Source organism: Crinia signifera, chromosome 7 (genome assembly GCF_055691185.1).
Source record: "Crinia signifera chromosome 7, ASM5569118v1, whole genome shotgun sequence".
Classification (NCBI taxonomy): Eukaryota; Metazoa; Chordata; class Amphibia; order Anura; family Myobatrachidae; genus Crinia; species Crinia signifera.
The window spans coordinates 9209290-9225779 of NC_139223.1; the positions used below are offsets into that span (position 1 = coordinate 9209290).

General features: G+C 41.2%; 1 protein-coding gene across 1 annotated transcript in view; it reads right to left on the reverse strand.

Annotated features, from left to right (window-relative positions):
- Positions 1–16490, reverse strand: part of LOC146021354 (uncharacterized) — a 31762-nt gene that overhangs the window by 11091 nt on the left and 4181 nt on the right. Inside the window, exons 2-3 of the mRNA XM_083155144.1 lie at positions 14940–15066; positions 5930–6003 (exon numbers count right to left, since the gene is read on the reverse strand). Of these exons, the coding sequence (XP_083011270.1) occupies positions 5930–6003; positions 14940–15066 (201 nt within the window). The remainder of the gene's footprint in view (positions 1–5929; positions 6004–14939; positions 15067–16490) is intronic.

Genomic DNA, 16490 nt, shown 5'->3' on the forward strand with positions numbered 1-16490 from the left:
ATATGTCAACATTAAACATGTCTAAACTATGCTGCTATTTGCACTATTTTTGTACATATATATCTTTTAACATCTCTTTTTCTCTGTTTGCTCCCCAATACCCGGCTTTTATCACTTGAGCACCTTATTTAATATGTGTAACGTTATATATATTTTATTATGGTTGTCATATATTATTATTATAATTTTATTTATAAGGCGCCACAAGTGTTTCGCAGCGCCGTACAAAGGAACAATACAGGGAGACAAAACTTGGCATAACATTGAATAAATAACAAAAATACAGTACAAATAAAGAGCACCACAGTTCAATACACATTACAGCTTAAATGTAAGTAGTGAGGACCCAATCAACATACAACTAGAGGCTTGAGGCCAATGATGGAGATGAGTATGAAGATGGTCACTGAGTGTTGGAGTAAAGGAGAGCTGTGAGTGATATATGTATTTTTGGTATAAATACCATTTTTGTATATTTATATTAATGTTTTTAATACTATGCACATTAATTTATGTATTTTTAAAAATGTTTTAAAAATGTTTCAATTGCTGCTGCCACTTAGTCAAATTAAATACTAGGTGGTAATTAAAGCCGGGTTAGGTGCAATACTATTGGAGAAAACATGATCACGTGACAGCACAGTGATCCTTTAAAGATCTTCTACAGAGGAAAGTGGCTTATCTTGAAAAAGGGTGCAGTCGGCACCAGAAACGCGTTGATTGAAAAAGAAGCTACTCTGCCGGGACCTGGCTGTTATAGAACCGCAAAGCAGCGAGAGGACGGTTCGTTTGTGTCTGCAGCACAACTCACCTGATCCCCGTCAGCGGCACGCTCCGGCTCCCGGCTATTGAACTTTTAAACCTTTTATCTTTGTTTGCTGTGATTTGCTGTGTCAATAAATCCTTTGTGAAGGAGGAACAGTCTCTCTGGCGTATCAAAGAAACCTTTTGAGGAACACGAGAACATAATTTAATGTAAGTGTCTGATTTGATTCACCTTACAGCTGTCTGGTTACGTGTCTAGCATTGGATAAAGAAACCTTTTAGTGCATGCGGGGCTGAACTTTTATGTAAGTTCTGCCTTTTTACATTGTGAGCTGCATGTTTTCTGAATAACCAAGAGTATCCACATCATTCAGAAACTATATGTGAGTTTCTGAACGGAGTTCTCTGCAGGAGAGGGATGAAGCAATTGTAATTACGTGCATCCAGCATAAAGAATTGCGGCATCATATCCCCAGGAGACCTCCAGTGCTGATATATCTCATTGTTTTGTAACTTGTATTGTTAAATCCCACTTGTGAGATTTTTTTGGGTGCCCTTGGGTGGACACCCAGAGATTCTATTAGCTGCTGTATAGCGCAAGGCAGCTCACACCTGTTTTCCATTTAGACTGTACTGCACCTGCATGCACCTCTGCTGTGCTGTGGAGTCTGAGCATTACAGGGCTCGGCGCTGGGAGCATTAGGGTCTGAGCGCTGTACTGCACATGCATGAACCGCTGCTCTGCTGTGGAGTCTGAGCATTACAGGGCTCGGTGCCGGGAGCAGTAGGGTCTGAGCGCTGTACTGCACATGCATGAACCTCAGCTACACTGTGGAGTCTGAGCATTACAGAGCTCGGCGCTGGGAGCAGTAGGGTCTGAGCACTGTACTGCACATGCATGAACCTCAGCTACACTGTGGAGTCTGAGCATTACAGGGCTCGGTGCCGGGAGCAGAAGGATCTGAGCACTGTACTGCACATAAATGCACCTCTGCTCTGCTGTGGAGTATGAGCATTACAGGGCTCGGTGCCGGGAGCATTAGGGTCTGAGCACTGTACTGCACATGCATGAACCTCTGCTACACTGTGGAGTCTGAGCATTACAGGACTCAGCGCTAGAAACATAAGGGTCTGAGCACTGTACTGCACATGCATGCACCTCTGCTCTGCTTTGGAGTCTGAGCATTACAGGGCTCGGTGCTGGGAGCAGTAGGGTCTGAGCACTGTACTGCACATGCATGAACTTCAGCTACACTGTGGAGTCTGAGCATTACAGGGCTTCGTGCCGGGAGAAGTAGGGTCTGAGCGCTGTAATGCACATGCATGAACCTCTGCTGTGCTGGGAGTCTGAGCATTACAGGGTCACCGCTGGGAGCATTAGGGTCTGAGCGATGTACTGCACATGCATGAACCTCTGCTGTGGAGTCTGAGCATTACAGAGCTCAGCGCTGGGAGCAGTAGGGTCTGAGCACTGTACTGCACATGCATGAACCTCTGCTACACTGTGGTGTCTGAGCATTACAGGGCTTGGTGCCAGGAGCATTAGGGTCTGAGCGATGTACTGCACATGCATGCACCTCTGCTCTGCTGTGGAGTCTGAGCATTACAGGGCTCGGCGCTGGGAGCAGTAGGGTCTGAGCACTGTACTGCACATGCATGAACCTCAGCTACACTGTGGAGTCTGAGCATTACAGGGCTCGGTGCCAGGAGCAGTAGGGTCTGAGCGCTGTACTGCACATGCATGAACCTTTGCTCTGCTATGGAGTCTGAGCATTACAGGGCTCGGCGCTGGGAGCAGTAGGATCTGAGCACTGTACTGCACATGCATGAACCTCAGCTACACTGTGGAGTCTGAGCATTACAGGGTTTGGTGCCGGGAGAAGTAGGGTCTGAGCATTGTACTGCACATGCATGAACCTCTGCTACACTGTGAAGTCTCAGCATTACAGGGCTTGGTGCCGGGAGCAGTAGGGTCTGAGCGCTGTACTGCACATGCATGAACCTTTGCTCTGCTATGGAGTCTGAGCATTACAGGGCTCGGCGCTGGGAGCAGTAGGGTCTGAGCACTGTACTGCACATGCATGAACCTCAGCTACACTGTGGAGTCTGAGCATTACAGGGGTTGGTGCCGGGAGAAGTAGGGTCTGATCACTGTACTGCACATGCATGAACCTCTGCTGTGCTGTGGAGTCTGAGCATTACAGGGCTCGGTGCCGGGAGCAGTGGGGTCTGAGCACTGTACTGCACATGCATGAACCTCCGCTGTGCTGTGGAGTCTGAGCATTACAGGGTCATTGCTGGGAGCAGTAGGGTCTGAGCGCTGTACTGCACATGCATGAACCTCAGCTACACTGTGGAGTCTGAGCATTACAGAGCTCGGCGCTGGGAGCAGTAGGGTCTGAGCACTGTACTGCACATGCATGAACCTCAGCTACACTGTGGAGTCTGAGCATTACAGGGCTCGGTGCCGGGAGCAGAAGGATCTGAGCACTGTACTGCACATAAATGCACCTCTGCTCTGCTGTGGAGTATGAGCATTACAGGGCTCGGTGCCGGGAGCATTAGGGTCTGAGCACTGTACTGCACATGCATGAACCTCTGCTACACTGTGGTGTCTGAGCATTACAGGGCTCGGTGCCGGGAGCATTAGGGTCTGAGCGATGTACTGCACATGCATGCACCTCTGCTCTGCTGTGGAGTCTGAGCATTACAGGGCTCGGCGCTTGGAGCAGTAGGGTCTGAGCACTGTACTGCACATGCATGAACCTCAGCTACACTGTGGAGTCTGAGCATTACAGGGCTCGGTGCCGGGAGCAGTAGGGTCTGAGCGCTGTACTGCACATGCATGAACCTTTGCTCTGCTATGGAGTCTGAGCATTACAGGGCTCGGCGCTGGGAGCAGTAGGATCTGAGCACTGTACTGCACATGCATGAACCTCAGCTACACTGTGGAGTCTGAGCATTACAGGGCTTGGTGCCGGGAGAAGTAGGGTCTGAGCATTGTACTGCACATGCATGAACCTCTGCTACACTGTGGAGTCTCAGCATTACAGGGCTTGGTGCCGGGAGCAGTAGGGTCTGAGCGCTGTACTGCACATGCATGAACCTTTGCTCTGCTATGGAGTCTAAGCATTACAGGGCTCGGCGCTGGGAGAAGTAGGGTCTGAGCATTGTACTGCACATGCATGAACCTCTGCTACACTGTGGAGTCTCAGCATTACAGGGCTTGGTGCCGGGAGCAGTAGGGTCTGAGCGCTGTACTGCACATGCATGAACCTTTGCTCTGCTATGGAGTCTGAGCATTACAGGGCTTGGTGCCGGGAGAAGTAGGGTCTGAGCATTGTACTGCACATGCATGAACCTCTGCTACACTGTGGAGTCTCAGCATTACAGGGCTTGGTGCCGGGAGCAGTAGGGTCTGAGCACTGTACTGCACATGCATGAACCTCAGCTACACTGTGGAGTCTGAGCATTACAGGGGTTGGTGCCGGGAGAAGTAGGGTCTGAGCACTGTACTGCACATGCATGAACCTCTGCTGTGCTGTGGAGTCTGAGCATTACAGGGCTCGGTGCCGGGAGCAGTGGGGTCTGAGCACTGTACTGCACATGCATGAACCTCCGCTGTGCTGTGGAGTCTGAGCATTACAGGGTCATTGCTGGGAGCAGTGGGGTCTGAGCGCTGTACTGCACATGCATGAACCTCAGCTACACTGTGGAGTCTGAGCATTACAGAGCTCGGCGCTGGGAGCAGTAGGGTCTGAGCACTGTACTGCACATGCATGAACCTCAGCTACACTGTGGAGTCTGAGCATTACAGGGCTCGGTGCCGTGAGCAGAAGGATCTGAGCGCTGTACTGCACATAAATGCACCTCTGCTCTGCTGTGGAGTCTGAGCATTACAGGGCTCAGCGCTTGGAGCAGTAGGGTCTGAGCACTGTACTGCACATGCATGAACCTCAGCTACACTGTGGAGTCTGAGCATTACAGGGCTCGGTGCCGGGAGCAGTAGGGTCTGAGCGCTGTACTGCACATGCATGAACCTTTGCTCTGCTATGGAGTCTGAGCATTACAGGGCTCGGCGCTGGGAGCAGTAGGATCTGAGCACTGTACTGCACATGCATGAACCTCAGCTACACTGTGGAGTCTGAGCATTACAGGGCTTGGTGCCGGGAGAAGTAGGGTCTGAGCATTGTACTGCACATGCATGAACCTCTGCTACACTGTGGAGTCTCAGCATTACAGGGCTTGGTGCCGGGAGCAGTAGGGTCTGAGCGCTGTACTGCACATGCATGAACCTTTGCTCTGCTATGGAGTCTGAGCATTACAGGGCTCGGCGCTGGGAGCAGTAGGGTCTGAGCACTGTACTGCACATGCATGAACCTCTGCTCTGCTGTGGAGTCTGAGCATTACAGAGCTCGGCGCTGGGAGCAGTAGGGTCTGAGCACTGTACTGCACATGCATGAACCTCAGCTGCGCTGTGGAGTCTGAGCATTACAGGGCTCGGTGCCGGGAGCAGTGGGGTCTGAGCACTGTACTGCACATGCATGAATCTCCGCTGCTCTGTGGAGTCTGAGCATTACAGGGCTCGGTGCCGGGAGCAGTGGGGTCTGAGCACTGTACTGCACATGCATGAATCTCCGCTGCGCTGTGGAGTCTGAGCATTACAGGGCTACTGCTGCGGGACCCTGGAGGGTAAGTATTTCCAAAATGGGTGCAGCGTGCACGGAGTGGGCCCATGTGCACCGCGCCCAATGCACCCATTATAGATATGCCACTGTTTGTAATTGAAAACCACCAGGCAGCAAGTTGGAAACGCCACCACCTTAGTGTTCTGACAATATAGGGTACATTTACTAAGGGTTTTATTGAAGGTGGGATGTTGCCTATAGCAACCAATCAGATTATACTTATTTTAGAAGTGCAACATCCTATCTTCAATAGAACACCCATCTCTGTAAATTTGAGGTTACAGGAATTATACAATAGATGATAACTCACGGGGAGATCTACCAAGACTTAGTAGATACCTGCAGATCTGTACTGGACTTCCTGTCCCAGATAGAATCGGTGCCAGTACCAGTAAGAGGAAATGGGCGGAGCCTGATCCTTCCTCTGATGCTGGATTGGGCATTTTCTATACAATCTTTATATTTTATACAGTTACCTGTCATTTTTATACAGTTATTGATAAATGTCTTCATCTCCAGCTTTTCCCGTTCTGGAAGTCTGGACTGGGCACTACAAAATTAAGAAAAACACTAATTGTGGACATATAACAGTGTATGAGTGTATGGGGTGATATATTGAATTGCTTTTCGCCTACAGTATATTGTGTTCATGTACCTTTCATTATTATATGATTATATATATCATGTACTTTTTTAGGAAGAGTGCTGACACTTGTGTAGTAGCCGGGTGCCCAATTAGCATACATACGGCACCGTCGGAAAATCGCATGCGGTTGCATGCGTGCGATGCGATCACATGCGATGTGAACGCATGCGATGCGATTTGCTTATGTAATTTATTCATTGCAATCGCATGCGATTTTATAGGGTACGATGCCATTGACTTTGCTATACATTTGTATGAGATGCAATGAGATTTAGGAACACCCCCACTATCCACATCGGCGTGGAGTTGATTTTATATAGTGTGGCGAGCGCAGTGAGCCACCGTGCCAGAACTGTGGCGAGCGGACGCAGAATATATGTAAGGTAATCCACGTCTCCTCGCGGGGCTCGCTGCGCTCACCACGCTTCGGGCTCGGTGGCTCGCTGCGCTCGCCACACTATAGAACCTCAACTCCCCGCCAACGTGGATAGTGGGAGTATGAAAAGGTCGGGAGGACGTGTTCCGCTGCCCTTGTCAAGCTTTGGGGTGGCGTGGATAGTGGTGGGGGGGGGGGGAGTGCCTAAATCTCATTGCATCTCATACAAATGTATAGCAAAGTCAATGGCATCACACCCTATAAAATCGCATGCGATTGCATGCGATTTTGTGGTGCAATGCGATCGCATGCTATGCGATTTTCTTACGCAGAATCGCCCGCTAATCTATTTGCTTAGTGGGCGCACGGCTACTACATAAGTACCAGAGTGCTTTGCAGAGAGCTATAAAACCAGAGGTTTGCAGACAACAAGTCATTTCCAAGGGTGTGGTATGTTTCACCGACAGTCGGGATCCCGACAGTCATTATCCCGACGTCGGGATCCCGACTGCCCGGCCTCAGACAGCGTGGCCAGCACAACTAAGCCCCTTGCGGGCACTGTGGAGAGCTACGCCACCTATTCTCCCTCTATGGGTGTCCCCCACGAGGGAAAATAGCCGTCAGGAACCCAGACGTCGGTGTTTTAACAGTTGGGATCCCGACGTCAGGTTAATGACTGTCGGGACCCCGTCCGGCACCCATTTCCAATTGGATCTATTTTGTCTGCAGCAGAATTAGTTTTCCTACAGCAAACCCTCTTCAGCTTAATAACTCAGACGTTAACTGGAAGACGACTAAATTTGATTATTTGAACAACTTATAATATCCGCTGATCATCTGGGACCGATTTTTGAAACATCTTTATTCAGTAAGTATAATCTTTCAAGATATAAATGAGTATAACTTTTTCTTACTTATACTTATAGGTTATTATTTATATGTTATTACATAAATGTTATTTTTTATACATTATTACTTATATATCATTACTTATGTTATTACTTCGACGTCATTACTACTGATTTTATTTATATGTTATTCCTTCTATGTTATTATTTATGTTATTATTTGTATGTTATTATTTATGTTATTACTTATACATTATTACTTATACGTTATTACTTATACAGTTTGTTATTACTTATGCGTTATTACTTATACGTTATTACTTATGCGTTATTACTTATACGTTATTACTTATACAATATTACTTATACAATATTACTTATACATTATTACTTATACAGTATTACCTATACGTTAATATTTATACATTATTACTTATACGTTATTACTTATACAGTTTGTTATTACTTATGCGTTATTACTTATACATTATTACTTATGCGTTATTACTTATACGTTATTACTTATGCGTTATTACTTATGCGTTATTACTTATACAGTATTACTTATACAGTATTACCTATACGTTATTATACATACATTATTACTTATACATTATTACTTATACAGTTTGTTATTACTTATGCGTTATTACTTATACGTTATTACTTATACAGTATTACTTATACAGTATTACTTATACATTTTTACTTATACAGTATTACTTATACAGTATTACTTATACGTTATTACTTATACGTTATTACTTATACAGTATTACTTATACAGTATTACTTATACAGTATTACTTATACATTATTACATATACGTTATTAGATATACAATATTATTTATACGTTATTACTTATACAGTATTACATATTCGTTATTACTTATACAGTATTACTTATACATTATTACATATACGTTATTACTTATACAATATTACTTATACGTTATTACTTATACAGTATTACTTATACATTATTACTTATACGTTATTACTTATACATTATTAGATATACGTTATTACATATACAATATTACTTATACGTTATAACTTATACAGTATTACATATACGTTATTACTTATACAGTATTACTTATACATTATTACATATACGTTATTACTTATACAATATTACTTATACGTTATTACTTATACAGTATTACTTATACATTATTACTTATACGTTATTACTTATACGTTATTATTTATACGTTATTACATATACGTTATTACTTATACAATATTACTTATACAGTATTACTTATACATTATTACTTATACGTTATTACTTATACATTATTACTTATACGTTATTACCTATACAGTTTGATATTACTTATGCGTTATTACTTATACGTTATTACTTATGCGTTATTACTTATACGTTATTACTTATACGTTATTACTTATACATTATTACATATACTTTATTACTTATGCATTATTACTTATGCGTTATTACTTATACAATCTTACTTATACGTTATTACTTATACAGTATTACTTATACATTATTACATATACGTTATTACTTATACGTTATTACTTATACAGTTTGTTATTACTTATGCGTTATTACTTATACGTTATTACTTATGCGTTATTACTTATGCATTATTACTTATGCGTTATTACTTATACGTTATTACTTATACGTTATTACTTATACGTTATTACTTATACATTATTACATATACTTTATTACTTATGCGTTATTACTTATACGTTATTACTTATACAGCTTGTTATTACTTATACGTTATTACTAATACATTATTACATATACTTTATTACTTATACGTTATTACATATACGTTATTACTTATACAATATTACTTATACGTTATTACATATACGTTATTACTTATACAATATTACTTATACAGTATTACTTATACATTATTACTTATACGTTATTACTTATACATTATTACTTATACGTTATTACCTATACAGTTTGTTATTACTTATGCGTTATTACTTATACATTATTACTTATGCGTTATTACTTATACGTTATTACTTATACGTTATTACTTATACATTATTACATATACTTTATTACTTCTGCATTATTACTTATGCGTTATTACTTATACAATCTTACTTATACGTTATTACTTATACAGTATTACTTATACATTATTACATATACGTTATTACTTATACGTTATTACTTATACAGTTTGTTATTACTTATGCGTTATTACTTATACGTTATTACTTATGTGTTATTACTTATGCATTATTACTTATGCGTTATTACTTATACGTTATTACTTATACGTTATTACTTATACATTATTACATATACTTTATTACTTATGCGTTATTACTTATACGTTATTACTTATACAGCTTGTTATTACTTATACGTTATTACTAATACATTATTACATATACTTTATTACTTATACGTTATTACATATACGTTATTACTTATACAATATTACTTATACAGTATTACTTATACATTATTACTTATACGTAATTACTTATACATTATTACATATACGTTATTACTTATACAGTATTACTTAAACATTATTACATATACGTTATTACTTATACGTTATTACTTATGTGTTATTACTTATACGTTATTACTTATACATTATTACATATACGTTATTACTTATACGTTATTACTTATACAGTTTGTTATTACTTATACATTATTGCTTATACATTATTACATATACGTTATTACTTATACATTATTACATATACGTTATTACTTATACGTTATTACTTATGCGTTATTACTTATACATTATTACTTATACGTTATTACTTATACATTATTACATATACGTTATTACTTATACAGTTTGTTATTACTTATGCGTTATTACTTATACGTTATTACTTATGCATTATAACTTATACGTTATTACTTATACGTTATTACATATACAATATTAATTATATGTTATTACTTATACAGTATTACTTATACATTATTACTTATTCGTTATTACTTATACAGTATTACTTATACAGTATTACTTATACGTTATTACTTATACGGTATTACTTATACAGTATTACTTATACATTATTACATATACGTTATTACTTATACAGTATGTTATTACTTATACAGTATTACTTATACATTATTACATATACATTATTACATATATATTATTACTTATACAATATTACTTATACGTTATTACTTATACAGTATTACTTATACATTATTACTTATACGTTATTACTTATACATTATTACATATACGTTATTACTTATACAGTATTACTTAAACATTATTACATATACGTTATTACTTATACGTTATTACTTATACGTTATTACTTATACATTATTACATATACGTTATAACTTATACGTTATTACTTATACAGTTTGTTATTACTTATACGTTATTACTTATACATTGTTACATATACGTTATTATTTATACGTTATTACTTATACATTATTACATATACGTTATTACTTATACGTTATTACTTATACATTATTACATATACGTTATTACTTATACAGTTTGTTATTACTTATGCGTTATTACTTATACGTTATTACTTATGCATTATTACTTATATGTTATTACTTATACGTTATTACATATACAATATTAATTATATGTTATTACTTATACAGTATTACTTATACATTATTACTTATTCGTTATTACTTATACAGTATTACTTATACATTATTACTTATACGTTATTACTTATACGGTATTACTTATACAATATTACTTATACATTATTACATATACGTTATTACTTATACAGTATTACTTATACATTATTACATATACGTTATTACTTATACGTTATTACTTATACAGTATTACTTATACATTATTACATATACGTTATTACTTATACAGTATGTTATTACTTATACAGTATTACTTATACATTATTACATATACGTTATTACTTATACAGTTTGTTATTACTTATACGTTATTAATTATATGTTATTACTTCTATGCATTTTGTTGAGCCTTATGGTGTGTACACACGGTGAAATTCCCTTGCTATTCGACTTAAGATTCGAGTGCTATGCAATCTTTGCTAACTCTGTCCTATTTACATACAATCCATACAATCTACATTAGATTTGCACTATATAGTCATTGCTGACCTGTCTATCTAGTTTTCGATTTGTGCTGTCATGGGAGCGTGCATCGGGATCGCAAGGTAAAAACCTGTGCGATCTGCTTACGATCTGCACGTGATCCCGATGCGATTTTGACTATGTAGTCAAAATCTCATGCTGATTGTACCGTGTGTACACAGCATTAGATTAATAAATGCTTATGTTTGTTTGCAATGTCCTGTGTTGGTCTCTGTATATAGGTTCGGAGCTGTGTACGCGCAGCCTACTGTACAGGTCAGCACCACCTGCTGCTCTGATGTTTTGTATAAAAAAAATCCTCTAATATAGGGGAACAAGATGGCTGACATGGATCCATGCTTGCATTGCTTTTTATGTGTCAGCATTAGAGATATATAAATCATTTGTACCACAGGGGGATTTGTCCTAAGGTTCATATTCTCACCAAAGATTACTAGTGTATGTACCTATTGTTTGCAGTAGCAGTTATATACAATACAGTAGCAGATATATACAATACAGTAGCAGATATATACAATACAGTAGCAGATATATACAATACAGTAGCAGTTATATACAATACAGTAGCAGTTATATACATTTGTAGCAACAGTTCAGTAAATATTGCTCTCTGCACATGTTTGTGGAAGGTACACAGTAAAAGTCACTGGTGCACACTGGCACACAGGGCATAGGCATGGCATAGATACATGATGACATATGCGATTAGTAACACCAAGCACAGCTCTTCCCATAACTGCCCTTTACTGTGGAGGATGCTGGCTGGGATTGGTTACATCCCTCACACAGTGCTGTGGGATAGGGGGCCATCAGTGGCGTAAGTTTGTCCCAGTTTCCCGGAGGCAAGATGAATATTGGTGCCCCCCCCCCCCCCCACACGCACACAACATTATTCAAAATATAGTCTGTTATGAAATATATATTATATACTGTATGTATATACAGAAAGAGAGGGAGAACACATATATATTTCAGAACTCAGCCACAGAAGCGATTTTGATGGCTTTCAATTAATGGATTTAGGGGCCCATTTATCAAAACTCTCAAATAAATTGTAATCAGAAGGTGATAATAACGATTAAATTCGCATTGCGATTTCACTCAAAATCGCATGAATTTATCATTATTCACCTGGCAGGACAGGGCTTGCGAAAAAGCCCTGTCCCTGCGAATCCAGATGCCTGCTTTCCCCTTGTTTTTATCGCATTGCGATGTCCCAGGATCCTACTGCGCATGTCTGACAATTTACTTTCACTTTCCCCCGTATGTTATCTTGCTTCCTGCAGTGCTAAGAAGCAGAGCTGTCACTAGGGGTACGTACTATTCGTAGCATAGGGGCCAGGTTCTCCTTACATATATTTTATAAACAAGTGCAACACATACATTTACAGCAGGCTAGCTCCGTCTCTCCCTCCGTCCCCTCTTCCTCCCCTGCGCTGCTGCCGTGTATGTTATGTACAGCAGTCAGCAGGACTCGGTGCTCAGACAGAGAGTCCCCGTTTAGTGTACAATCACAGTGGGCTCTTCTGCCTGTACTCCCGAGTCCTGCTGTGTACTGTACACATTGCAGGCTCCGGCAGCAGCAAGTGGGAGGGAGGGGGAACGGGGAAAGATGCGGCTGAAACTAAAGTATCTCTCCCCCGTACTGTGTGCCTGAAATCAGAGAGCTACTGCAGCTTACAGACAGTAGTCTCTGCACGGAGGAGTGCTGGACGCTGGTGCCTAAACACAGGGGATAGAGAGGGGAGCTGCTCCATCAGGGGTACGTACTAAAAGGAATGACAGTGGATTGACAGTCTGGTCTGCTGAAAAGGAATGCCAATTTGACTATAATGGGAGAGTTTGGCATTCCTTTTCAGCAGACCAGACTGTCAATCCACTGTCATTCCTTTTAGTAGGTCCCTCTATCAGGCTGGTAGGACAGCCTTATCACAAATTTATACTCAAAACCCTGCATTACGCCTCTTAGAAGTGGCGATATTATCACTAGGGACCCTTGCGAAATAATTTAACAAATGAAGTTTGATAAATATGAGTAGATCACATTTCACATTATAATTATGTGAAATGCGATCTGCTTACTAAAAAATTGCGATAATTAGGTTTGTGGGGATAAACTTGTGAAAAGGCTTACAATTCATAGTTAATACATTTAGGTGATACTAAAATAATGTGAAAAGGGTGCGAAAACACCCTTTATCACATTATTTTAGTAAAAATAATATTGATAAATCGGCCCCTTAAACTGGCAGTGGTGGAGAGGTGCCCCCTTAAGAGCAGGAGCCCGGCGGCAGATGACTCCATTGCCTCCCAGGGGCCATAGGGTTGACACTTTGAAGGTCCACATACATCCGTCAACCATTAAAGGTGGACAGGGCTTAGGTTGACACATGAAATAGGTCAACAGGGTCAAAAGGTAGACACAAGCATTAGGTCAACAATGGGAATGTCAACAGCCAATAGGTAGACATGAGTTTTTTTAAATTTTGTGTCCCTTCCCAGAGTTGACCTAATGCTTGTGTTGACCTTAGCCATGATGACCTATTTCAGGTGTCGACGCAAGCCCTGTCGAGTTTCCGTGGTCAATCTAATGTATAGTGTCGATCATATTCTGCGCTGTGGAGAGAAGCCCATAGGCTGGTGTTACCCTCCCCACCGAAGGCCTGACGTGCAGGGTTCAGAGTATTTACTACATTTCTGCTGTAGTGCATACCGCTATCTATGAGCAGAAAGCTCTGCCGAACAATCCAGAAACCAGCAGATATTTCATTCAGCGATGCTGCCCCCTGCTGCCAGAGGACTAATACAGGGGGTACTGTAGGGAGATTATCTTACTTTGTGCCGTGCCCACCATACAGGGTATGACAAGGCTTTTACGGGGGCTCTCACATGAGGAGAGTGTAGCTGCGTGTCTCCCATCCAAAATTCTAGCCTGTTGCCAGGATCCGGCAGCGGTGCAGGAGACTGGTCTATAGAGTACATGGTTACAACCAAAGATATTAATGGGACCTCAGATTGTTGAAAGAGTTGTTATGGTCCATTTAATTTAAAGCAAAATGGTGCACCCTGCCCTAGAACCATACAACATGTAACCAGCGGCAAACACCCCTAATATATTCCCCTAGGTCAGTCACTTCTCATCTCCCAGCTCTGGAATTAGAAATCAAGTGGTCAGAGAAAGACCTGATAGTCACTATCTCCAGTCAGTGTATGAGAAGAATGACTCTGATGGTCAGTCGTAGTCTCGTCAGTCACCAACCAATCAGAACCTGGATAACTGTGATAGACAGAGAGAAGGGAATGTATCACACCTGGTGGCTAATGATAAGGTCACTTAATGTTATGTTAGTGTCTCCCCGGGCACCTTGTGCTGTCTCCTAGAGGTGTGCGGGGAACGTGCAATGTACAGACAGCTCACTGTAATACGGTGTGTTCATATATTACATTGACCCTAAAAAGTCCAAAGGTCACAAATGACTTACCTGTAAACCAACACAGGAACAATGAGGTCTGTGTAATTTGGGTCCATTTCCGATCTCTCCACCTTTGTCATCATATCAGTGAAATTATCTTCCCAATCCACTCGCTCATTTAGAGGGAAGAAGTTTCCTGGCAAAAGAAAAAAATGAGGTGGCGTTTACCTGTAAGACCAAAACCCACCTGGTCATATTAATCAAGTTGTAATTTAGAAACATCTGTTCACCTCACCCCACCCCTAGAGCAATCATTGCAGTGGTGCAAAGTGGGGGTGCACCATAACTACCAAACCCTGGGAAGGTCCATGAGTACACCTACTACTGGAAGTCTCGCACTACAATCCCTGGCACTATAGGTAGAGGTAAATACAACACAATAATATGACAATTGCGCCATTTTGCCCCACCCCATCTTGATTATTGTATGAATCTATGCAGTGTTGTAACTACAAAAGGTGCAGGGGATGCAGCTGCAATGGGGCTCGGCATCTCTGGAGGCCCCAAGGTCCAGCAGGTAATACCCTGGCCTACACTTTTTTGATTTTTGTTTTAAAATTCTGTCCCCCGTCAGTGGCTGTGGGTTGCACAATGAAGAAGGATGAGGGCCAGCTGACCCAGGCTCTTCCCTTCCCTTTCCTACCCTCTCTCTGATGGTGTTGTTGCTGGGGCTTGACATCATGATCTAGTGACCAGACCTGGTGCTAAAAAACAGAACTAACCTGCTGCCAGCGCTGTGACCACAGAAGATCCACTGCTGCAACCATATCCAGGCTTTAGATAGACAATTGCTATGTCGACAACTATAGGTCAAATGGTCGACATGGCCTAAAAGTCGACAATCAAAGGGTCAAAAGGTTTGACCCATGACTGTTGACCTTTTGACCTAGCCGAACATTATTTGTCAACCTTTTGATTGCAGACCTAGACAATGTAGATCTAAAATACCATAACCGCTGTGAACGCGGGACCCGGTGGTGTATCTGCAGGAGACTCGGGGCTGTATCTGCGGGAGATTCGGGGCTGTATCTGCAGGAGACTCGGGGCTGTATCTGCAGGAGACTCGGGGCTGTATCTGCGGGAGATGTGCATCTGCTCAAAGTACTGTAGTTGAACTGAACAGGAAGCGGGGAGAGGAGTGGGCAGAGCAAAGTTATTCAGTGCCCCCAAGAGATGCCTGTCAGGCTGTCACAAGCCTTTCAAACCTCTCCTCCTCTCTCACTCCCTCATCTCTCTTCCTTCTATCTCTCTCCCTACTCTCTCTCCCCCTGACCCCCTCCCTCCTGTCAGTGATGCCTGTCATGCTGTCACTTCCCTTTCAAACCCCTAACTTCCTTCAACTTCTCTCCCTGCTCCTCTCCTCTCCTCTACCCTCTCTCTCTCTCTCTCTCTCTCTCTCTCTCTCTCTCGCCTCTCTCTTCATCTCATTTGCCCTGCATTCCTCTACCTCTCACCCTCCTTCCTGGTTGTATATGCCCGATTCCCGTACGAATGGGTAAGAGCGGGATTGATCAAATATGACCCAAAAATATGAATGGAGAATATGACATTCATATTTTC